Source organism: Vanessa cardui, chromosome 16, assembly GCF_905220365.1.
Source record: "Vanessa cardui chromosome 16, ilVanCard2.1, whole genome shotgun sequence".
Taxonomy (NCBI): domain Eukaryota; kingdom Metazoa; phylum Arthropoda; class Insecta; order Lepidoptera; family Nymphalidae; genus Vanessa; species Vanessa cardui.
Genome location: NC_061138.1, coordinates 8,674,177 through 8,699,899, shown reverse-complemented (window position 1 = coordinate 8,699,899; position 25,723 = coordinate 8,674,177). Strand labels below are relative to the sequence as shown.

Sequence of the window (25,723 nt, the reverse complement as noted above, 5' to 3'; positions counted from 1 at the left end):
ATATCTTGGTTTTAAATAAGGTGGCCCTTGTTACCCGCAAGTACCTTATCTTCGAAGAAACTACTATCCCACAACATTCAGTAAAGCGTCCCAGTCTTTTTAAAAGTTTATTTTCATCAAATTGAGATCTTGCTTAGACTTGATAGCGACTGGCTTGCGTGACGTCACTCGCGCGGGAGTCGATCAAGCGTCCCGTGACGTCACAGCGCTCACCGAGTCTTAAAGTTTGTGAGGTAGGCTTAGTCATGATCTAATGAAAGCGCCTTGTTAGAAAATACCGATTAATAAAATGAGATCTTTCATTACATTACAAATAATAATAATAAGACGATAAAACTAGAATTACATACATTATACAACAAATTATTAATTTAATTTTTACAACACCGTCCGTCGCCGACGTTGCTCATTACACGCTAACACGGTCGGTTAATATACTTCAACATACAATTAACAAGCACGTCATAGTTTATGGTACAATGAAACTTTCTCAATATCTAACCGTCCCTTTCCACGCTGTTTTGGCTGGATTTTTAAAGTTACGGAAGGTTTTGTGAGTCGTTGCAAGTTACGGTGTTTTATATACATATATTTCTTATTTATTTGTAATGGCGAAGGGTATAACTAATTGCAAGGGAATTTAAAATTCCTAGTGCATTTAACAAAAAACCCTTAAATATGCCCAACTAAACATTAATGTGGTTTGTAAAAATTGTAATATTTTTCATTTAATGCAAAATAAAACATAATTTGCAGAAATTATTGTTAAAAATTTACCATGTTTACTTAATATATAAAATCATTTTGATAATGATATGGCCATACTTTTTTCGTTAAATTTATAACGATATATGTATATTTAATCACAGACTCTACTTGTTTTATATAAGTTTTTAGTTAATCTGCGTATTACTTTCGAGTATACAATAACTATACATTTTCTTACCAATAACGCACTTATAATTCTAAATACATATATTTTTAATCAAGCAATACTTCATACCTATTCTGACCAATAACTACAAAATATCACAGACGGCGTGTTTATTATGTATACATCTTCTCATAGAAAAGTTATGTGTGTATCACACATGGACGTCAAAAACCAATAGAGATGGCATCTAAAAACCATTACCATTAGACATATTTCTTTATACAATATATAATTGGTATTAACAACATTCATATTAAACATCAAATTATTTGTCAGAAGATTTAGTTCAGCAGAGAACCTACAGTCGTCGAAATACCTAAATTCTAAATTAACGAATTAATATTTGTTTAAATGGATGCCCGCTCTATCGAGCGAGATAATTAAAAGGTAACGACACAGCGTGCGGATATGTCTGCAGTCACAACCATGGAAACAACGAAACCAACATGACTGCTCGTGAAACAAAATCCAGGAAACCCGCGAAACTACAATCAAATAAGATTTAAGCACATCACGACTATAATTAACGACCCAGCGTTCATTGTACCTTTTTTGTTTAAAACATGCACTGCTGTAACGGTAGATTTTAAGTCTCATAAGTTATCACAATATCTAACCTACATTAAGATCTGTTAGTTATTTTCTTTTGTGCTCATGTAAATTGGTTGCCTCGCAGAAGAACCGTAATTTAGTTTGATTTGCTATTTCAGGTGTATTATTATCAATGTATATTGATCATCATAGAACTGTCCTGTTTTTAGAGTTCAATCCAAGTTTTTTATAACTTTGGTTGCATATATTTGAGTTATTTAAAATGGATAAATATCCACTACGATTATATGTAGGTATCTTGTAGCAAAATTATTAGCACCTATTGAGCATAATCGAGAGCTTTAAAAAGTGTAGCGTACACCGTTAACGATTTCACTACACACGCTGTAACTGGCAACATCCTAAACATTTAGCAGTACTTTTTTTCTTTAATAATCTACATTCGAATACTTATTTAAGGTTTATTCAAAAATATAATAATATATCAGGATATTTAACGAGTTATTTCTTTTCGATAACAGGATGGTACTAGTTACATTTAGAGTAGTTTTCAATAACTTTGAGACATTACGCTATATAGTGTATGTTGACCTATGTTATATATTTACAGTATTGTACACAAATGCGTATAGAAGCACCCGACAGAAAAAAGCACCTAGTTTCCGAATAGAATATTAAGCGTACAATTGTGGATTGCCGATCGCTGCAGAAACTTCACACTAACTTTAAAACTTTTCGTACAAATGTAACTTAGCTCGCTGGGGCGATCTATCTATATAGGTCAGTTTGCACGGTAAAAGCGACTACTATTTACTATTACGGCATCAGTCCCGAACCTCGTGTTAAATATAAAACAGTTTAGATTTTCAAGGCGAGGCCTTAAATCTAAATGAACAGTGAATTAGATTCAATTTGTTTCGTAGCGACGGCGATAGTTATGGTTCAACGTTTTTTTAAAGGCGGACCGTCTTCCAAGACGTCAGAGGCGGACCAACGCCGTTTGCGGGCATCCTCTTTTACACTGAGGTTTTCTGGATGCGTTTGTGGTGGTGCGGTTGCGAGACTCGTTCCCACTGTTGTTGTAGGTGTTGTGTGCTTACGTGCGACAAGGGACACACACACATCACCAACTTGTAACCTCTGTACTCGCAGTCCATATCTTGCCAGAGTACGCTCCGGTTTACACGAGGCCCACCCGCGTCCGTAAACGAAGAATGGATGTTCTACAGTCGATTCTAGCTCCACCTGAAACGAATTGTAAAATACTTTATACTAAAATCAACGTCATTGCATGAAAGATTAAATTGTTGATTAAAATTTAATTAAGTTTGGTCCATTTTTGATAAGTTGTGTCCAGTAGAAAAGTAAGTAGTGCATTTTTTTTGTTTTTTCAAAGTTATAGATTTTAAGCTAACAGAAACGATACTACTACTACTTTTTGAGATATTTTTTTATTAACTTATTTCAGAAGCTAACATTTCTGTTTTACATGATATGTTATTTGTATTCCAAAAATATCTTAGATAATTAAATGTAGATTCGTACCTGTGAGCGATTCCTATCATATGTAAGGGTAAGCGCGAGGCGGTCACCGCGCTCATCCAGTCGCAGTAACGTGCACTGCGTGAGTGCGAGGTCACCAGTACGTTCAGCGCTCATCACAAAGTCCTCCGTACGCATTTCCTCAACGCGCCGCAGCGTACCGTCCTCAAGCCGTATTAGTGCTCCCCGACAGAAATACGGAGCAGGCGCGCCACGCTCAGGAGATGTGGGAGGTTCCTGAAAAATATAGTTATTTACACGTTATTCAAAATAGCAAAGGTAATTCGAATATTCATCGTATAAGTTCATCCACTCAATTCAAGTTAGTTCAGATTTTTATGAATATTTGAGAACAACAATTAACTCCAAAAATTACCTCTCTTGGAGGAGGTTGGGGCGCCGGTATCGATACTGGTGGAGAATGTGGTGAGTGAGGCGCTGGTGACGGAGGCACGAAGCCGGACGTCGGTCGCGGACGCAGAGGATACGCCGGGGGTTGCGGCGCACGCGCTCTATACAGGTAGGAGGCGTAGGAGGCCGGGTGCGGCAGGAAAGGCGCGTATGCGTTGGGTACGGGTGCGAAAGGCGCAGGCGCCGGCGGCGCAGGCATAGGGTCTCGCGGCCGCCGCGGCGCGTACCGGGGGTAGGGGCGCGGCGGTGGTGCTAGGAACTCCGGCGTCATGGTTTGTGGTGGATAAAGGTGGCTCAGCTGCAGCTGTCCCAGCTGGACCAGCGCCTCGCCGGGGAGGCTCGCCGAGATCATTGGACGAGCTGAAATTAAAAAAAAAAACTGTTAGTCTTAATCGATAAAAAAACTATATATCACAGATAACAATGTTGTAGACTTATGAATATTTGTTTTATGATGTTAAAAATCGAATAAATATATTGTAATTTTTATTAGAATTAAACATCTAAGTAGATCCTTGTGTGAGCCGCGTTTGTTGATGAGATAAGAATGTGGAACGTTCGACGTCAACATTATAAATAGATTTAATTCGTGTGCATAATGTAACTTAGTGTTCGAATGCTACGTGACGAGGAATCCCAATTTCCTATTGTTGTAAACGCCATCATATTTATTTAACAGATTTTGTTCTTTATATGACGTATGTCTTTGTGTAATTCTCCAATTTTCCGTTCGCATAACTGTTGAATTACAAATTAACAGGATACTGGATATTTATAGGTTTAGTTAAAAGATTTATGGAAAGTTGCGTTTAGTAAATTCGTTTTATTAGTAACTTTCGCATGTCAACAGAGGTGTAAAGAAGTTAGATCACATCATCTAGCAGTTGTATCAACAAAGACAGGGGGATAAAAAGTAGTTAGGAGTGATCGTCAGCATTCCTGTGCGTGTCTGTGTCTGAAGCGATAATTTGAAGAACAAAGAACACTCTCTGCACCTGTGCAAACAATGTTCTTGTGTTAGCGGTCGTCTCATATGTAAAGGAGGGATAGTATATATTTACGCGAAGCACATGATTATATTACAGTGTACACAATAAGTACAAGTAAAGCAAGTGTAACCGTTGTTTGAAAAAATGACCAAAATTAGTTTTTTTTTTAATTTTGGTACTTGTAAAAAAATATTTTTTTAGTTTTATTTTAACAAGAGTTTAAACAACTCTATTAAGTTTAAGGACTTATAACGATAATTGTGAATTTATTAATTGTAACCGATATTTAGTAATCGATTGACAAAAAACTGCTGCTTGATAAATGCCTTGTTATCAATTCAGGCAAATGATATCTGAGAGTTACTCAAGCAAACCTTTTTAGACTCGCCTGGTGACAAACGTCACTGACCTTGTACTTAGCAAAAAAATATCTCTTGTTTTGTTCATTTCATGATTACTACACTGACAGATATTTTAGAAAATAATTCATGATAACAATTGTCAATAATCTCGAATTGGACCATGTCGGATATTTATCAATCAATGTTTTCGTTCATAGTGCCGATATCGATAACTCAACATTATAATTTTTAGGTTATGAGTCATTTTATTTATAATTGTTTTTTACTACATAATGTACAAAGCCACGGAGGAACGATATTTGTTTAGGTAAAAATAAGACTTGTTTTTTATATCAGCATAAAAGTTTTTAAAAAAATGTCATAGAACATTTTGCCAGAGCTACCTCTATATATTTGAAATTAATTACGATTAGGTTTAGTACTTTACTCATGGCGAAGTACAAAGCAGACTGACATTATTACTTTCGAGAGTTGAAGTATAATGTAATATATACGTTAATATTAATTTCAAAGGAAATGTTTAGACTTTTTATTTATTGGGTACATAATTGGTTTTGAAATCTACCGGAATTTAAATTTTCATCGATCGTATTCAATAGTAAGCTTATTTTTGTACTAAAGTAGGTTTGAATGTTTCAGCATAAGATAACTCTGCGATTACTTTTTCTCTGAATAAAATAAAATATAAGGAGCGCTACATACAAAATTATCGAACCAAACATGTACCCGACATTGTTACTGTAATTTAATGCAAAATGAATTAATCGCATATTATAATTAAAGTAATATAATATGTTTAATGTTACGGCTAACAATTACCGTTATAAGGTGATAAGATTGCTTGATTTACTGTCCACGGATTTGTTTTACTATTGTTCATTTGACGCTTTGATTCCTAAGAAAATCGATTATAAATCAAATGTTATATGAAATGCATGAACACAATATTATATAAAATTATAGTATAGTTTTAAGACAACAAGGAAATAACTCGTGATCTTTCGCCCGAGAAAATGAGTCACAAAGACGCTAGTCGTGACTAAGTCGTTAAAAATTCAAGCCAATTAGTTAGTTTTAACCACACATTCGTTCCGCCTCACCGTATAGCCTCCCGGGCTATTTTTGTTATCCTTTTAGCGCGGGGCTGAATCAAAAACGCTCACCTCAATAAATATCTCAATAAATTTCCTAATAACTAATATATTTCACATTCATAATCCTGTTTAGTTGCCAACCGTTAATCATGACATTTAACTTTAAAGTATAACATTATAGTAGGTACATTATTCGATAGCAAAAATAATATCAATACATTATCATGATCGAGTTTACAGTGCACCTCTCAGATATATAAAAAAAAGAAATAGATAAAACACGATGATGTATTTTCGTATGCTTGAAAATAATTTTAAAGTTTTTATCGCATGCAAACGAATAGCAGTTTTATTATATTATGTAAAGGTTAATTTTGGAACGATCTAAATTTGTCAGTCTCACATCCGGCGCACTGTCTCGCTTGTAATCGCTCGGCGTAGGCGCAAGGCCGTGAGTTCGCCGCCCGCGTGGAAAAACTTGCTATGAATGGCTTATGGTAACATAATATTATTGGTCGAAGCACTTACACGTGGCGCCACTAGCGCATTACCTATAACTAGTTTTGAAGAACACGACTAATGATTTAGCACATCCTTCTTTGCGTAGTGACTAGTGACGAAACATTATTAAGCTTACGTTGAGCTTGAAGGAACAAGTCGCTATTTAAAATCCACCGATGTTTGCATTAAAATTAATTGTACTTACTGAAAATTAAATAATATTTTAAATGTACAAAGAATGTGTCATTGAACTATTATTTTAATTGATACGAAAATTGTACAAAGTGTAAAACTTAATTTATGCATTATAACATCCGATATGAGTTGCAACACTTCTTAATATTCGTAACGTTACTTGTAAATGTAGATTAAATTCTTCGACGTAACGATTAAGCTGTTTTGCTGAAAATGTTGAATGTAGGTTAAGGTTGAATACATATTTTTTCACTTTGAGCTAGTAATATTTTAATTATTTTTTTTCAATTAAACGACGTATGGCGACGATTCGAATGGACATTACCTATATACTTAGAATTACATAATTAGCTTAAAACATTGTTGTCAACGAGTCTTTAATGTTTTGCACACTTTGGCATAAAACGTCAATAACAGTTTTTTCTAACTATTCTATCTGTAAATATGTACACACTCACTGTTATTTAAAAACAATATATTTTTATGAAAAACATATGATTTGTGCTGAACGTAAGCCGTACTTAAATGTTGGTGAGTCTCACGAGTAAATAATAACAGTGTGGATGTAAAGGCGCGGTCGATAGGGCGCCGCACGCCGCCCGTAACCCACTTCCGTCGTCCGTGACCTTGCGGCCTCCATTCACGTCTTACCCCCGGGAGATGCCTCCCAACCCTTTCCCAACCCACACCCCTTGGCTTTAGCTAGACTGCGATTTGCTCCTTGTCACATGTTTGACAGCATTTCAAAGAGTTATTTCTTTATTTACTAATTAATTTTAATAATCTTAATTAAAATCATTTAAATAAAATTGTTAAAGTTAATTATTTTAGCTTATTGTTTAAATATGATAATTGATCAATTAAGTATAATTTATGTATATGTTGCAGTGTTATTGTCAAAGCATGATAATTTCACTATTGACTTTATAATTGAAATAGCAAGTAAATTCTTGTAAATTTCCCACTTAAGGATGAAGGTTTTCTCTCTTATGAACGAAGACTTTTTCAATCACTTTCCGGTGAGGGTTTGTGGAATTTACGAGTAAATGTGGTTACATCGGGTGGTAATTTTAGCAGAATTATAATTAACCTAACGCATTATACTATTAACTAAAAATATTGTATTCGATTTATTATAAATTGAATGATGCGTTATAGAAATTGGCTAAATATAAAGTTTTAATTACCTTCCTGTTATGTATTTTCCTCGTGATGATGTAAGGTAAATAATAATTAATGAGTTTTGTCATCATTTATATATACACTGCTGCATTAAAAAATAAAAATATTTTACTTGCTGGAAGGGCCATGTGCAAACTCGTATGGTTAGGTTAGGTAACAACCAATGATCTAATATTCTATCGCCAAACAGTCTATAGTTAGTGTTATTGTGTTCAGGTTTAAAGGGTGATTGAGCCAGTGGGAAGAACAGGCATAAGAGACATAACATCTCGTTTCCCAAGGTTGGTGGCGTGTTGGTGATGTCATGTGTGCGATGAATAGCTAATATTTCTTACAGTGTCAATATCTATCGGCGGTGGTGACCACATACTATTAGGTGGCCCAAATGGCTGTCTTTAAAAAATACATCTTTAAAAAAATCGGCCGAAAATAAAATGTAAAACTTAATTAAAATATTTTTATAAGTTCGACGAAAACAATTGTTCATTGCTTACTTGTCTGTCATGGTCCTAGTTTTAGAGTCGAAACTACTTTTTAATTTTAACTATATTCAAATGTCTGAGCTCGAAGAAGTCGTAATCTTGTCAGAACGCCGTAAACAAACCATTAACTCGAAGTCTTAAAAACTACTATAAATATCAATAAAACACCTTATTTTTAGTCTAAGGACCCATTTCCCGGTACGTTTTTATTACCCTGGTCGATGCCGAGACGTTTACCAGGTTTATCATTAAAATATTAAAAAAGTTATAAGTCTGTAATATATAAGAACAAAACATTATACCTACGTACGCTCAACAGAGTATTTACTATCGTTTGCACTTGCGCATAGCAACACCGACGTACGTCACTGCCTTCCTAGTATGTAAGTGGGATGACAAGGATAGAAAGATGTATTGAGCTAATTTGGCATACGTAAAACGCTATTTACGAATATTGGCATCGCCTGCAGACAGAGGCATGTGCGCAAATGTTAGTATGTTTGTTTATTAAATTGTTGTTACGCTTAATACTACATGTCGCTCGCACCTGTTACGTCCAGCTGTCGTGAACGTTAAAATTACGTTTGCTTTATAGTATTCAAATATCCTTTTGAAATGGTTAAAGCCGTTTTCTTAATGAATTTATTCAATATTTAAGATATTTATTTTAAAAGAGCATATATTCTTTGTCGATGAGAAGTGCATTTAGTAGCCGTGTAAAAAAAAATCTGTAGATTTTTTTCCAGTTTATATATACTAATAATATTAATTATCTATTAAACATCGCACTAAAATTTGTTTCGCGGTATATTATATTTTTTATCTTTTAAAATGCGAACGAAATTACAACGGTGTTGCCATTATTAAATATTGACTACAATAGATAAGTTTTGCTTTATTTTTAATGACATAATCAACAATGATTATATTTTGAATGTATTCGTGTAAGAAGTTACAAGATATAGAATTGTTATTACTTTATTCTATTTTTATTTCTAGTTATCACTGGCTAAAATTTCCTAGAACGTTATAATAGCTTTATTATGACGTGGAGCGCGGCTAATTGAACTGGAATACATTCATATGTATGCGTTTAATAGGTACATACATACATATCTACATATACGTGTATATTGCATATGAAATATTAAGAACATTGATTGTGTCGGGGTCATAACATTTGCAATATAATTCTATCTATATATTATCTTACTCTATTTTATTAAGTATTATTAGTAGAAAAATATGAAAAACTTATAGTAATATGAAACAGATGTTTCGAATCAAGGCCTTTCTTTTTGATAAAATAGAATATAATAAAATTATAATGACCTCAGTTGTTCCATATTAAAAACAAGCCAGGAAAGCTTCGAATGTCAGCTGTATAAAAATCGTATAGATGTTTCTGTAACTCTGTATACAACGTCGCGAGTTTAAGCTTGGGCAGCGCGGCTGAATGAACGTCGTTCAAGTCACGCGACGCCAATTACGTAAACTCCAGTTGCCAACGTAGCCCGACTACTCGTTTGCAGTAAAAACACGATTGACGTCTTAATTGTATTGTAATAATGTAAATTACAATTACTTACATTTATTTATAACAATTTTATACTTGTTGTCATAAACTCGTTGTCACAACGACAAAAAATAACAGGCTGCGGAGCTTTCACATAAAAGATTTGGGTGAAGCGATTTGGACAATCATATTTACTTCTTGAGCTGTTAGTCGTGTGCTCAAACGGTTTATTCGAATACTAACAACAGTATTATTGAGTGGATCACGCAAGAGGAGAGCCGAGGCAAACAACCCCGCCTACACGAGCACCACACGTCGCGTCACCCGCTGCCACGCCGACATCGACACAAGTGTATTTACATGGCCACCATTACACCGAGCTGCGGATGGCCGAGCGCCCACGCGCATCGCACGATACACAACGTGTGAACTATCATTGGTAATAGGCGCCATCGGAGCCGAGAAATCGTTTAAGAAATACCATCTAACTCGCCTAATAGATACGAAAATTTACAGTGTCGACAATTTAACGAGTAATAAACACGAAAAACTATGTTTGCTCGGGAAGAAAGTAGTTTCTGGCAAATTTCACGCACGATTTGAAATTCGAAACAACAAATTTAAATCGAATCGTTGCTGTATTAACATTAATTAACGAGTACAATGAACGTTGACGAGCTATTAGCTAATTTTAATGAAATGGAGTTGATTGCAGGTAAAGTAATATTTATTTCAATCATTTCGCAGCTTCGTTCGATAAGACAAAGTTTAATTAACAGATGTAGCGTCGAGTTTAATACTAATGACCAGAGGATTCTATTGTATTACAATGTAATGACACAACAATTATAAGATAATTGCTAACTAGTATCATATCAACGATGTCAATACCTAATTGGGAAACGATGATTGTGTCATCTTAATGTGTGTTACGCTCTTAATAGCCTAGATAAATCATATAAACTTTACATTAAGCTGTATTTCGAAACGGGTATTAGTATAGTATTAGCATAAGCTAACAAATTAAATAAAGCTTCTGATATATTTATAAAAACAATTTAAAAATTATATTTGAAATAAAATTAAAACAAAACTAATTGTTTGGGTAAAATGTGGCTGGTAGTCGGCTGTCAGAGTCCGCCTACATTCGCCCCCGCTCAAAGCACGCTATTTTCGAGCATTTCTAGATTAGGCACACGGATAGACTGCCTAGTGCCTATGCTTTCACACAGAAATCAGGTCGGATGCTTTTTAATATCCCCTTTTCCATTAAGCGAGTTATGTATTTTGGTTCAGCAATTGGGTCGCAAGCTGATGCACTAGCTATTTGTGGAATGCAGATATGGATATCCATATGAAATTACTTAAAAGAGAAATATGTTCGGAATTTTGCTTTATCTATAATGTTTATATGTAGCTCGTTCTATATTTACTCGACCTCTAGGGCTCTAGGGTACTTCGACGAAAATTAATTTTTCATTGACCCATATACGTAACATAACCGTAAAAATTGAGCAGACGAACCATGAAAGTGTTACACGGCTCGCATGTTCACAATTTAGTGCCCCAGGTGAAATTGGATGGGGCCAAAAATAAATTGAACTCATGATGACGAAATTAGAAAACAATGTCTATGTACCAAATAAAATTATCACTTAACATTTTTCAACACGATCCGATGTAAAATTGAAATATCTTTGTAATATTCAAATGTATTTCACTAATTACAATAGCAACGTAACGTAAGAAGCCGAGTCTTGCCAAGCTTTCTAGTTAAAGAGCTGTCCAAACAAAAATAGTAAGATTGATCAATCGTCCGCGTCAATAGACATGAGACGACGCCAAGTGCTTTCCCGTGGCTTGCCAACGATGCAACATTATTATACTTTTATTTCTTCCCGATCAAAGTGTCCTCGGAATGTCGAAGGCAGCTCTCACAAGGCTCGGGTATGCGTTGGCAAGACTCACGTAATATTAGCCATCTATATAAGACAGGCAACAACTCTCATGTCCTATTTTGTATTATTTGCAAACACTACGATGCTGACCTCGTGTGAACAGTTATTGTTTCACTATTGTGATTCCTTTCGTGGTGGTAACATGCGTAGGCGAATCTCGCGTCCGTTGAATACTAAGCGTTGATCTGAGCGGCCGCGTGACTAAGCCACCTGCAGGATTTACCATCGATTGTATGCTAAGGAGCTCAAGTGCCGACTCCATACTAGTTTCTATCATTGGCATTCCGTGCACTGAGAACTACCGTAACTTTTCAACTAATACTTAAATCAAACTAACAATGAACTAGCTCTAATATGAGAACATATTTATCTAAGTCTAGTATATTAACAATCTTTTTATTTATGTATTTATTTCCTTATATAACTTTACTTAAAAACGAAGAACAAAGTAACATAAGTTGAACGAGGTAACGACAGTGTATTTAAATACATTTAACATCAAGAGTAACAAAGTGATTCCGTGTTTTAGCAGAAAGCGATAATCTTAAGGTCACAATGTCTCCGGAGCATAAACATACCAAATAAAAACATAGATTGTACTAATGATGTAACGTGTCACGTAGCGCAGCTGTTTTCGAAATAAATCAGTAACAAGTTGTGTTCACATGAAAATAAATATTTTTATCAGCAACAAAATAAATGAAGATTGTTTATTTCGATTGACACGTGAAGCAAACAGATAAGTTTTATTAAAATAAATTTAAATTATATATTATAATGCAGACAATTATAGATTGTATTAATTATCTGCGCTAATTATGTTTAACATATTATATATTATTTAAAAGAAAATGTTTTTTTTTTTACATTGGAAATAAGAATCATGGAATAGATTACAGATAGGTGGTTACAGAGGTATGATTTGATTATTATGAGCTCGAATACCGATCGGTCTGATCATAACACGACTGAAGACCAGAAAATTTGTTATATTTACTAAGCAAGTACTGCATTTTCATGTGATCTTTGAGTGTAGGTAGTCAGAAACTATATTGATCATTTTTGGCAGCATTCACCATGAATAGAATACGTAACCCGCTTGCTTCGATGACCAGGGGAAAAGTATTAACAGAATGAAAAAATATAGCCTATAACCATCTAGACGATTCCGCGTCGATTGGCAAGTCTCATACGACACCCTCAGTAGTTTTCACGTGATTGACGCACAAAGAAAACATAAATAAGTATATATATAGATTAACCAATTAGAGAAAATTACTTTGTATTTTTTCCTTCTACAGATATCTTTGTAACAACTAAAAGAAAGGCCGTGAAGTAACTGTATTGTCTATATATAAGTTTAAGGCGGATAGAACACTTTTGCGATAGTGTATTAAATGTTTATCTGTATTACAAAAAAATTATCTTTAAATATATCGCCTAGTCAACGTGCGTCAAATCATTTATGAATATGAATTACGGGTTTTTTTTAAGTAATTGCTATTATTTTTCCTATATTATGTAAAAATAAACGGCGTTGTTATCTAAATGTTATCTAAATCTGCCAATTAACAATTTTCTATCACAAATCGAATGACGTCAATCGATTTAAGTGCTAACATTTCGCTTTACTTAAAGAAATCAAGATAAAAACAGATAAGACATTATTGCCATTTGAGGAAATATAGAAATAAATGACGTCACAAGTATTATCAATTTGTAGTGAACATTTTGCATAATAGTATTATTGCAATGCCTGTTATGTAATAATTGAAAAATAATCAACTTCGCTTTAAGACCAATTACATTAATAATATCAATTACACGTACGCAATTCGACGCCCGATCCACAAGTGTTTGTTTTTATTGTCGCTACTGTTCAACGACGAATGTGTTCTCGAAAATTGGATTGACGCGTGTATGTGCGTTCGACGATGCTACATCGACATATACGAGTATATACATTGCTGTCATATTTTGCCCGTATCAGACTTCATGTAAATGATATCGAACGGGAAAAAATAACAAAATCAACCATCTATCTTCATTCGAAAGATAAAATAAAATTACGCACAACCGTATCATAGCTTCATAACTGCTTTATCGAATTACTATATCTGCACTAAGAGGATTAGATAGGTTTTATTTAAAATTAGATAATTCATTTTTAATCTATAGTAACTGGAATGATAAGATATTGTATTAATACACAAACATAATATGTATTGCATGCAGCAAGAGCTTCGGAGCATCCAGTTTGAACCCATGGATGTGGATGTTACCAACATAACCCCTAAAACTTAATCACACAGGAAAAAAACGTACCTAATACCTAGTTTGAAAATAAGTATTTTTAGTATTCTAATAAAGTGTAAAACAAAAATATTTTTGTACGAACTACCACATAAAACATAAGTTGTTTCTTGTCAATTCGTTTTAAAATATTAGCTGATTTAGTTTGTGAAATTTAAAGCAGACATTTTCAGATTCAAGAATATCAATTGTAAAATTCGTAACCAGTTTTACCATCAAATTAATATTGTTACTGAATAATTAAATATGATATTTCCTGTTAATCGTGGCATAAACTGGCAAAATATAAGATTATGATTTAAATTAGATAAGTACCTAATTCCAGTATTAATATTAGAAGTAGGTACTTATCTCTAATTAAATTATTATTATCAGTGAGTAATCACAGAATCATAACATTTATCACAAGTTTCTTCGCATATAATGATGTATCTTTTTTCGAAATAATCACGTATAATTTTGCAAGTATCTAGCTCATATTTTTTTAATATTCTTACAATGTAGAATTTAATTTTCTTCGATAAAACGAGATATTGTAATAACATAATGAAACAGATAAACTTCGGTCGTCTCTTATCGGCACGTACACAGACATTCGTCCGACCTAAATATATATACTTCAAAACAATAAAATTGCTAAAAACATTTCTATTCAGTAGCCAAAAAGTTTTTTTAAGCTTAAACTGTTTCAATTGCCTTCATTACATTAGAAGGCACGTAACACGACCTTGTAGCGACTTGGAAAATACAGATTATATTTATGTGTAATTAATTATATACTACCGATATAGTCAAGCTTTACACGAACACAATACAGGTTTAGCGAATAATTTTCTTAAAATATACTAATCTCACGGTAAAGTGATAAATATGAACTTAATAAAGAGACACATAATACGTGGAATTTCACTATTTTACAAAAGAAAATATCGCGACTTAACCTTTGTCGCATTATAATCTGAATCTTATATGCATATCCACCAATATGAAATTATGAGGTATATTTGCTTTTTAAATGTGCTCGTCGTTCTTACTTTGATTAATGACATTCTAAGTACCAATTATATTTCTATCAAAAGTCTTTATATTCCATATAAGTTAGATATTAGAAATAAAACTACAGTTTAAAATTATTTATTTTGTATCATTGTTTTTTTTATCAAATCATATTCCATAATTTCATTGTCGTAGACAAAACATACGATAAATTTAGAATTTGTAAATAATTTCTATTTCGAAACAATAATATGTACTTTATTTTGAACTAGCAAACCGAACCGGATTTGCTCGGGTGCAATGCTGATACTTAATATACAAAATAATATCTACATATATACAAAGTTTACAGGTTTTTTATTGCACAATACAAATCTCTATGTCCCTGCATTTTAAATCGATAATATCTTAAATATTGTAAATAGTCATTTAAATGACAAAATATAAAGCCTTATATACATCCGTGTTAAATATTAAATTTATTGAAGTTACATACTTAATTGAATAAGAATTAATGCTATGTTGCTTAAAATCGTTTCGTAAATAAGCCATTATTCCTCGTATAAAGCAAATATAAAAAATGGTTATTGTGGGATCTAAGAGATAGACCAGATAAGCGATACCATCGCTCTTTTGTAGACCTTTTTAAGGTGAACAATACTGTAGTACATTATTTTGATCTATCTCATAGGGTTTAGCCAATTGCAATGTAAGCGAAATAATGTGTTTGTTAAAAACAATAGTAACCTCTAAAATTATTATTATCTCTACCATATTATGCATGTTTAAATATAATACATATAAGCCTTCGCCTTGAATACCTCAATCTATTAAAAAATTATGTTGCGTATTTTTAAAGATCTAAGCAAACATAGACACGAACAGACAGCGGGTAGAGAGTTAGTTTTAAACTATGTAGTGAAGCTTGTTATTTTTAAATGCACATTAATAAGCCATAACCGATTATAATAAGTTATCGGTAAGTTTTAATAAACAATCACAAAGTATAAATATTTTGTGTATTCAAGGTTAGCATGTTATTATATCTCAAAATAGACAATGTAAGTTTACATTACGCGTGTTGACAATTGCGCACGCGCGTTTCAAGGAAGCATTCGTCAATGGGCGGGAAAGACGAAAGCGAAAGAGATCATATTTTCAAACGTATTTTTCAAAGAAATTGCGCGGAAAATGTTATAAAACAACATCCACATTTTAAATAAACATCACTATGTATTTCAAATGAAAAAAAGGTTATATTCAATTAATAAAAATAACTCATTTTAAAAGCCTATAAGACTAGGTTTTTTATTTTCTATAATGTGTTATTAATTATTATGATACAAAATATTAATATTTACTAACAAGGTCATAATAATTTATGATTGTCTACATAATGTCAAACTATTTATGAAAATTCAACGAAAGATGATGTTACATTACAAACCGTGCTTTGATATCCTATTCATCAAGTGAGTTAGTAGATTTTGTTTTCTTTTTTATCCAAAAATATAGTACAATTTATGCGCTTTTAAATCTATTTTTTATTTTGCGTTTAGCTAATATTAAATCCATAGGATATTGATGTTCGTTATAATGTATAACGTACACAATATAAGATAATATATTATATTATGCTAATTATTGTATAGCGGAATGGTATTTTCATGAAATATTTATATATGTAATTTAATAAAGTCAAAACGTATCGAGAGGAGATTAATATACCATTTACAATAAAGCTAGATTGCAAAATATATTGAATTGAATCTACTAACATTAAAAAAAGTATACATAAACGAAATCACAAGAATAACAGTAAAAAAAGCTTGTAAAAATATATACTACTTCGATGATCCAAAAAAAATGCTATCCGATGTTAAGTTTATAAGGATCTGGTTTTAAATAAAATACATATTCAAGCCTTGTCGATAACATTTTAAATTATCTAAGCGCGATATAAACACGTCGTGATCCGTCGGGACGCCAAATCAATTATCACAGTAGAAGTAGCAACGCAAGGACACCAAATGACTGAAATTTATCATAGTTTGAAAGCCATGATGGAATTAATAGTCAACATTGAACTTGAACGCGGTGCGTGCGTGACGTCAGCTACACGTGCACCCCGCAAGGCCGCGCCTATCGCCACATCGCGCTAACTAACCGTGAACGATGAACAACCATGCCAATCATTGGCGAATGTATCGATTTTTACAGCTAAATGAATGATATTATTACAAAGGCTCACGTCAGCTACTTGGCAAATTCATCGAGCGTTTAAATTCAGAAAATTACCTTAAAATCTTATCTAAGACTATCGTAACACTTTAATAAATAATATATTAACTATGTAGGTGTGAAATGATATCTATGTTTTTATTCGAGTAATGATAGCATACTACAAAAAGTAATATTAATAACTTCGTTGTAGTTATTATTAACATTTAATAAGGCAATAAAGCCTCATCATTAAAATAAAGTCACGGATCACGTAAGTAACTTATTTAGGTATTCATTTGTTGTTTTAAACTCTGAAATGAAATATAACATCCTCACTCAAATGGGCCCAAAATTATGACGATGTTCTCATGACAATTTTCAACCAGGTAGTCTATTTTCAATGGGGGATAGGCAACTCCGTAGAAGATTTGATAGAGCTCAAATGTGAGCATAAACACAGATGCACTTTCTAATCCGTCACTCTCATAATTCGATGAAACGCCTGTCCGAAAGGTTTGAAAGCAATGCATATGCCGTAGAGTGGTATACCTACATAGCCAAATTTTTGACTTCATTTGACCGACCTTTGCTAATAAATTAGGATTTTGTTACTAAATCATTGAGCCACCTAGTCGTTATACATTATAAACCAATCAATTTTAAAATAACATCAAGATATTAACATAAAATGCAATAAAAAAGAGTTTTTAATTTTTAAACTTGTTCAAATTTTTGCTCTCCTTATTATATTATTAAATGCAAACCAACATATTTATTATTATGAAAAAAATACATAGACCGGTCTATTAAAAGTTTTTCATAATTATATCTAAGCTGATAATGCGGTCACCAAAATATTAAAGTTACTTGCTTCTAGTTGGCTGATTTTGATACTTTATTAGAAGTAAATGTGAAATTTATAATTTTAAAGAGGTTTTATTGTAATATCATAGTTATGTTGATTTAAAATTTATAGACAGACGCCTATTCATTCAAAGCGAACTTAGACAAACATGTGATGGAAAGTTTTGTAATACATATGTATGTATATATTCGTAAATGTAGATCATGTCAGGCTTTTTTTTTAACATTGATTCGGATTTTAAATGGTTTACCATGTTTAAGGTATTTTTCTGTTTATAAAAAAAAGATAACTGAATTCGAATCATTCAGCGTGAAGAACGAATATGATCTAAATATACGTTAAATATTTATGCGCAACGATTTCGGAGCGGTGGAATTACATTTATATTTTTCTCTGTGGAGATAACTCGCGAAGCTATATGTCACTCACACGTCTATCAAATCTCATATTATAATTACAAATGGGATTAGGAAGTCAGTAAAAACAAAAATCAACTTGAAAGGTCACGATCAAAAATTTAAAAGTTTATTATAAGACCGACGAAATATTTGGAAGTAACAAACTGTGTTTGATTTTAAGATAGCTTAATATCAAACACGCTATTTATATTACAACTATATATTATAGTACAACCAGTTTAAGCACTTATTACATTTAATTTAGTAGAAATTTAAGGCCAAAAAATTAACTACATTCGGAAGGTCAAGTAAAATTAAATGTTTTATTTTTACAATCATACATTTTTATAATAAGTTGCCGCTAGTAAATATCTACAATATTTTATAGATTGACCATTTTATCGATTTAAAAATTGTTTTAATAGTGAATAAAAAATATAAATGTTACTTAAATGAGGCGATGGTAAAAGTTGCACAGCCTAACAACATAGATGCTAATTTTATCTATAAGTTGACCAATGAATTTACGTATCGTGTTCTTGCATAAGTCGTGTATTTCGCAAACTACTACGAACCGCGAAAGTGGTGACGCAACCAACAGCCCATTGATTAGACTCGTGAATGTAACTGGTTACCTAATCTAAGTAATTCCTCCTCGACCGCTATCAATGCATTTTAATGATCGATGATTTTTTATGTATTTTTTTTTATAATAATAGTGAAGGTATACAAATAGCCTTTATAAATTTCGATATTTTATAGTATCGATAAAACAGTATCAGGGTTATATTAAGTGTTTTGAATGTATTTATGTGTTTGTGAGTAAGAAGCAGACGGAACACTCATCACAGGACATGGGACATGACATGCTGGCATGCTCTACCAAGCCTGAAGCATAAGATATACATACCGCCAGTTATAATAGATTGCTTAAATTGTTAGATATGCGAAATAACTTAACAACATAGATAAATATTCACAGAGATGATGCAATATACATATATATTTTAAATAAAGAACAAGATAATACCAGATGTACATAGTTTTTTTTCGAATATTTGCATATATCTGGCCTTGATTATTTGTGAATTTAATGATAACGATTTTTCGATTTCCTAAGAATTTATAATATATGAATGAATGAAATATGCTTACAATAAATGATATAGTAAAATAAACAAACATAACAATATTGTAATATGTAGGTATAATATTAAAAATGCATATATTAGAGAGCCTATATGTGTAAAATTTCGGTTTAATCGGTAGTGTGGAACTGGTTTCAAATTCAGATGCAAGCTTTGACTCATACATATTACATACCTGTGAGTAAAATAAGTAAAAAAATATTTTGTTATCGACCGTAAAGCTCACACTTCATACTATATTAAAGACATACGCAAAAGTCTCAAAATCAATATTCGTAATATCGGGTGTATAGATTTATCCCAATAATTATAACAAGGCTTATTGAACTCTGTGATCATTGCTCTACATTTTGTCGCTAAGAAGATACTGAGGTTGCATGTTTGTTTATCTACAACGTATACAAGAGGTAAAGGCACACAAACAAAATCTGCCTAAGGGCCGAGTTGATAAACATCGCGCCACTAATTTTATTGTGTCCAATACAACAATGTGTTGTGTTGAATATATTTAAATGCAAATTGCCTTGCGTTGTAACTATTGTTTGTTTCGCAGAAATGATATGAGGATTAAAATCGGAAACATTTTCTAAAATACAATAGTTGAGTGCGAGTCTCGACTAAGGTTATTTCAAACGTATCCTTAATATGAACTACCTAAATGTAAAAATACTTAATCCTGTTAATATAAGTACTTCATGGAAACAAAGGAGTAATTTCATCTCTTTTAGAAGTAGTTGACAAAAAAGCGACCTAATATTTGATTTGAATACAGTTTTATAGTTGAGTAAATGCACTTATAATAAATAAAATTTTTATAAATAAAAAAAAACCGCCTTCAAAAATGAACTAAAAAGAAAAAAATAATCAGTTACATCCATATCCAATTAACGATTTTTTAATCGTTACAATCAATTGCTTGGCGACTATCTTAAAGAAATAGAACTAAACCCGTAAAATATGTAGTTACTTAGGTACTAATAGGTTCTAATTACCAGTTGTGGTCTTCATCATCAGTTCCACTTCATCAAATGTCACTTTTCATGAGCATATGACCAAGGCACTTTGAAAAAAACCAAAATCACTATAGGTGTGCCTATAAATTTTGAGGAGTTCCCTCGATTTCTCCAGGATCCCATCATCAGATCCTGATCTCCTGACAATGGGACCACCTGTAAAACATGCCCTTTCAAACAAAAAAAGAATTGTCAAAATCGGCCCAGCCATCTTCGAGTAATTCGGTAACATACATAAAAAATAAAAAAAAAAAAAAAAAAAAAAGGCCCCGACGAATTGAGAACCTCCTCCTTTTTTTGAAGTCGGTTAAAAATCATTTTTGTATCCTTTATTGATCAATGAATCCCTATATATTTTTAGTTTATAGGTTCCACGGAAAACAGGTTAACCTGCATATTAAATTTAGAACGCTTTTTTTCAAAAAACAAAATTATAATTTTACATGATATCTACATGAAAAAAATGTGATTCGCAATGATTCATAAAACATAGTTAGATACATCTGAGTCGAATATTTATTTAACACGTATGTTCATTTGTTCTTACATCTACGTTAGGTATTGAAATGTGGTGAAAACGATAACAACGTGCAAAATATACTGTAATACGAAACAGTGGCACCGTCGCTACTTTCAATGTTGACACATTGAAATAAGATACCGTTCTTTCGGTCGTGTGAATATTATTCTTTTCAATATGAACCTGCACGACCGCGCGATCATCTTTCATTCCTTTTGTCTCACAGTTCACAGATCTTTTAATTTTAATTAATTTAAGATCGTAAGAGATTTTAATGTTATTATTATGATTTTATTTTATGTCTCTTACGAAATCCTTTAGAAGCTATTAGTAAAATGGACTTAGAAGTCACAACTAAAATATAACTTGTATTTGTTGTGCATAATTTTTCATACACATATCAATCAATGTGGAATATATTGTGCATATATAAATATAATAAATAAGAAAACATTAAAACAATAGTCAATTTGTAAAAGTTAATGACTCCCCTGACATTTTCTAATGGTTGACGAACTCTAGCGATTGACAAGTATCATTCATTCATGTGCGTTTAAATATACACGCGTTTAAAAGTGCAGGTATGCGAGTTATCGAGGTTAATACGGTTGATAGCGAAGATATCGCTACGTAGGCGGTAGCTCGCTCCTTGATAATAGTCGACACACGCCTGTGCATATGTATGTGTGTGTTACTGCTGTAAGTGCACATGTGTGCTATCGGCGACACAGACGATGATAGCTCTTTGTTTTCTTTGCAACCGCCGCATGTTATCTGACAGTTGGTCGTTTATTTTATAAGGTATCATGTGCTTTGGATTATAAGAACCTTTGATACTAGCAATGTGAATTATAACATAGATATTATGAATATCATATTACAGTTAAATTAATATACGAATCTAAGAATAACATTGACAGTAGGGAGTTGTTACGATGAGATATTTACACTAAGGAAAAACATTAAAATATTACGAAATAATTAATATATATTGTATAATTACTTATAATGAATCGTTATAACCTATAAAGTTACAAAATATTCATGAAATATCCAGATATATTTCAACCCTACACCAAATTTAAACTCTTAATTAATTGAATTCGCATAAAACAATACTACAAAACTTATAATCAATTATTATTTGAATAATATTTTTACTTTAACGAAGTACCTATATATATATACACACTTAAGAAATATATGTAACATTTTACAGCTTGTTTGAACCTAGATGTAATGCACAGTGTCATGTATATTTTTCTTTTGTACAAACTGTTTATTCTTCGGATATCTTTACGAGGCTAATGGTTCAACGAATGCGTAGCATTTGATTGGTTAACATAATATTACTAGTAATTAGTTCTGATACGAGTCCATATAATTGTTTGTTATTATGAACAAGTAACATGTTGTAAATTAATTACTAACCCGTGTATTTGACTAACGCACAATGAATTTACATTGTATTCTATTTATAAATTCGATTTACGTTATTTTATTATCGTTTTTTTTAATTTGGTGCTTCCAGATCGAAGATCGAGACGGTTTCTTTATTAATACAATTATTGATGACCAAGAACTCTTTAAACAAAGAGTTATCGCAATAGCCACACAGAATACATATAAAGTCAGACATATAAAACAGAGCATTATATTTAGATTTAATTTACCTATTTCAATTTAATTGTAATATAATGACAATTTAGTAGTCGCTTAACGTTACTTGCCGAAGAGAACGTTTAACACGACTCTTCAAATAATTAGAATAGTTAATGAAAGATTTAATAAGGCACGGAAACAAAACCAGCTTCAAATGCTTACTGCATTGCAAGAGGTCCCCAAAAACTCTGTACCCAATTCTTAAAAATAGAGCTACTTTTCTGTTCTCTAAAGTATAACATTACTTTGATGTTTAGATTCGTTTAAAGCGTTTAAAAATGTTTTTAAACTTAATGTAAGTGCTTTTTGTTGCTCTCCGTGAAGAAACAAGTTAGCATAATTCTCAACCATTGTTTTATTACTGTAAACAGCCTCGATTGCTTGAAAGCGCTGGGTTTGTTTATATACGTTTTAAGTCAAATAAAAGTCTTGTATTTTAAGCTTTGTCTACGTCAATGGTTGATATGTTTGTCATCGAAAATTTTATGTATAATTGTTAACGGTGGAAGCGTAGACGTAATGTGTTTATTGATATATGTTAAATAATATACTGTATAAAAATAAAATCGAACCTAAAAGATTGAATTTTATGTAATACTATATAAACAAATTTCGTATTTCGAAAGAATTCAATTAATTCAATATACATATGTATATGTAATACTTATGGGACATTAAAAGCAGAGTGAAGGTGGCTATGCACATAACAGTACAAATTATAATAAATCACCAATAAACTAAATATATAGTTGAAAGAAAACTTTATGTCATGAGTCCATTTCCCTATGTTGAATTTAGACGGAATTTTTAAAAAAATATTTTATAAGACAGAGTTAAATATAATCGCATAAAGGTAAGTCGCTAAGCGTACAACGCATACGAGAAGATATAGATAAATGACATATCATTCATAAGTATAATATTATGTGCAAACAATTCTTGTACAAGTGATTTCCTTTATCGAAGGTCACATTATTAATAGGTCGTTACGTAACGCAGGACGCACGTTTTCTTGTATTTGGCGAGTAGTATAATAACACTTTCTTTATTACAAACTTTTGGCATGGATTGTGAATTTACGTCCACATTGCTATGAGTGCAATTATTGTATTTCATTTACTATGTTGTGTATGTGTATACAAGTAATTGAGCAATATAAATGTTATAAATATTGTATTGATTTACAATTAGTTCCGTTTCTAAAGATATAAATAATATGAAACGCCTTGTTCTAAGAACTCTACCTTATAAAGCTGCATATCTTTTATAAATGATAATGATTTACTGATATCTTATAAATTGTACTATTTGTATGCACATTTATGGTCCTATTTATATGTAACTAATAATTTTATAATTTTGGTAATGTAACGAAGTACGTACATAATTGATTATATAAAAATTTAATGTATATAATATTTATGATAATGTATTCCGTTTGTATTACCGGTACAGATGTCGTATTAACCCTTTCTTGTGTAAGTTGGGTCAAAGTTTATCGGCGCCGGCTACCACCGACTATGACCGCGTACTTTTCCTCCTTGTTCTAATTTTAACCCATTAATTACTATTGGAAACACTGTTTGTAGTAAGCGATAAGCGTGAGTGATGTCTTAATTAATTAGTCCAGGCTTCGCTGTAATTGACAGATTTAAGGGATGTCACTCTAATGAAATTAGTTGCTGTGGCATGTATTTGTATATCAATATTGTGTTTGTTCGTACTTTATCAATTCAATTGCAAAAGTTACTTGTATCCGTCTAGTAGAGTCTCTTAATATGACAGACAATACACGTGTTTCAAATAGTTTTGTTGTAAGCGAGGTAAATACTTTTTATTCAATTGTTTTCGTTAATAGAAGGTCAGAAAAGCGCTTAATGTTTCTTAAGCAGATAACTCTTTGAAGTCTTTCTGAAGGTTACAATCATTTAAACAGGTTTGTTAATAGCACGTATGTCGCTAACTATCAGGTTAAGGTAAAGTCATCGACCATCACGCAAGGACGACTCAAATGAAAATAAATACTACAACTTTTGTATTTACGATTCAAAAAAATATATGCCAACTAAATGAAATTATCTGACAATAATGAGCCACAAAAACGAAACGACAACAAATGCAATTAAGAATACTTTTCAATAGTTAGATACTTATTAATACGGCCTGTCTCGGCAGGCAGGTAGCAGACGCGAAATATAGAGCGACGGCGGGCGGGTAAGGAGGAGTGTTGTCGACACGCTCAGAAACAACCTAAATAAAGCAGGCCAGCAGGGAGTAGCCAACATCGCCGCCAGCCGTCTCGCTGGACGCGGAACGCGGCGCACACACGCGGCCCGTGGCCCGCCACACACACTCGATGCTTACCGGCTCACACAATCTCGCCTCACACACACATCGCTCGCTAGACGAAAATAAAATCCACTCGTTATGCGCCATGCAAATAGGAAGGCGACGGGACATAATAGCGTGAACCGACCGACTGAACGAGTAGATCCTTACGTTTCGTGGCACTGTCGCAAGACGGTCACGGGCGCAGCATCTCAGGCCGCGAGTCACGACGATTCTCGGTCGGAGATCTCATCCGAAGGCGCCGTCCTCCTCTCTGAACTGGTTTTGTAAGTACGCTCGTATTCCGATGGAAAAATACACGGTCGAGACGTCCACTAACATTCAGCACTCGCGATATCGCGACTGTCTCACTGCGGTCACTCGGCAGGAAAATCAACGGGCGGAGATTAGCATGAATGATATCATAAGATCGTCGTCACGAGCAAAACACGAAAAAGGTGCAACGTCGGTGCGGGTCGCAGCGCGACTGGCGGCGGCACTACGCGGAGCCCCGTGCGTAGTGAGTGGCCGTGAGGCGC

General features: G+C 32.8%; 1 protein-coding gene across 1 annotated transcript; it reads right to left on the bottom strand.

Moving 5' to 3' along the window:
- Window positions 1–50: 50 nt before the first annotated feature.
- Window positions 51–25,723, bottom strand: LOC124536415 (arp2/3 complex-activating protein rickA-like). Its single transcript, XM_047112955.1, has 4 exons — window positions 25,356–25,723; window positions 3,405–3,799; window positions 3,032–3,265; window positions 51–2,731 (listed from the first exon to the last, which is right to left on the bottom strand). The coding sequence occupies exons 2-4, from the start codon at window positions 3,789–3,791 to the stop codon at window positions 2,429–2,431; spliced, it is 924 nt and encodes a 307-aa protein (XP_046968911.1). The 5' UTR covers window positions 3,792–3,799; window positions 25,356–25,723; the 3' UTR covers window positions 51–2,428.

Coding starts and splice junctions, on each gene's coding strand:
- LOC124536415 (XM_047112955.1), bottom strand. CDS start 3,791: ATGATCTCGGCGAGCCTCCCCGGCGAGGCGCTGGTCCAGCTGGGACAG. Junction 3,266..3,404: donor CCCAACCTCCTCCAAGAGAG/GTAATTTTTGGA, acceptor TATATTTTTCAG/GAACCTCCCACATCTCCTGA. Junction 2,732..3,031: donor ATGATAGGAATCGCTCACAG/GTACGAATCTAC, acceptor AATTCGTTTCAG/GTGGAGCTAGAATCGACTGT.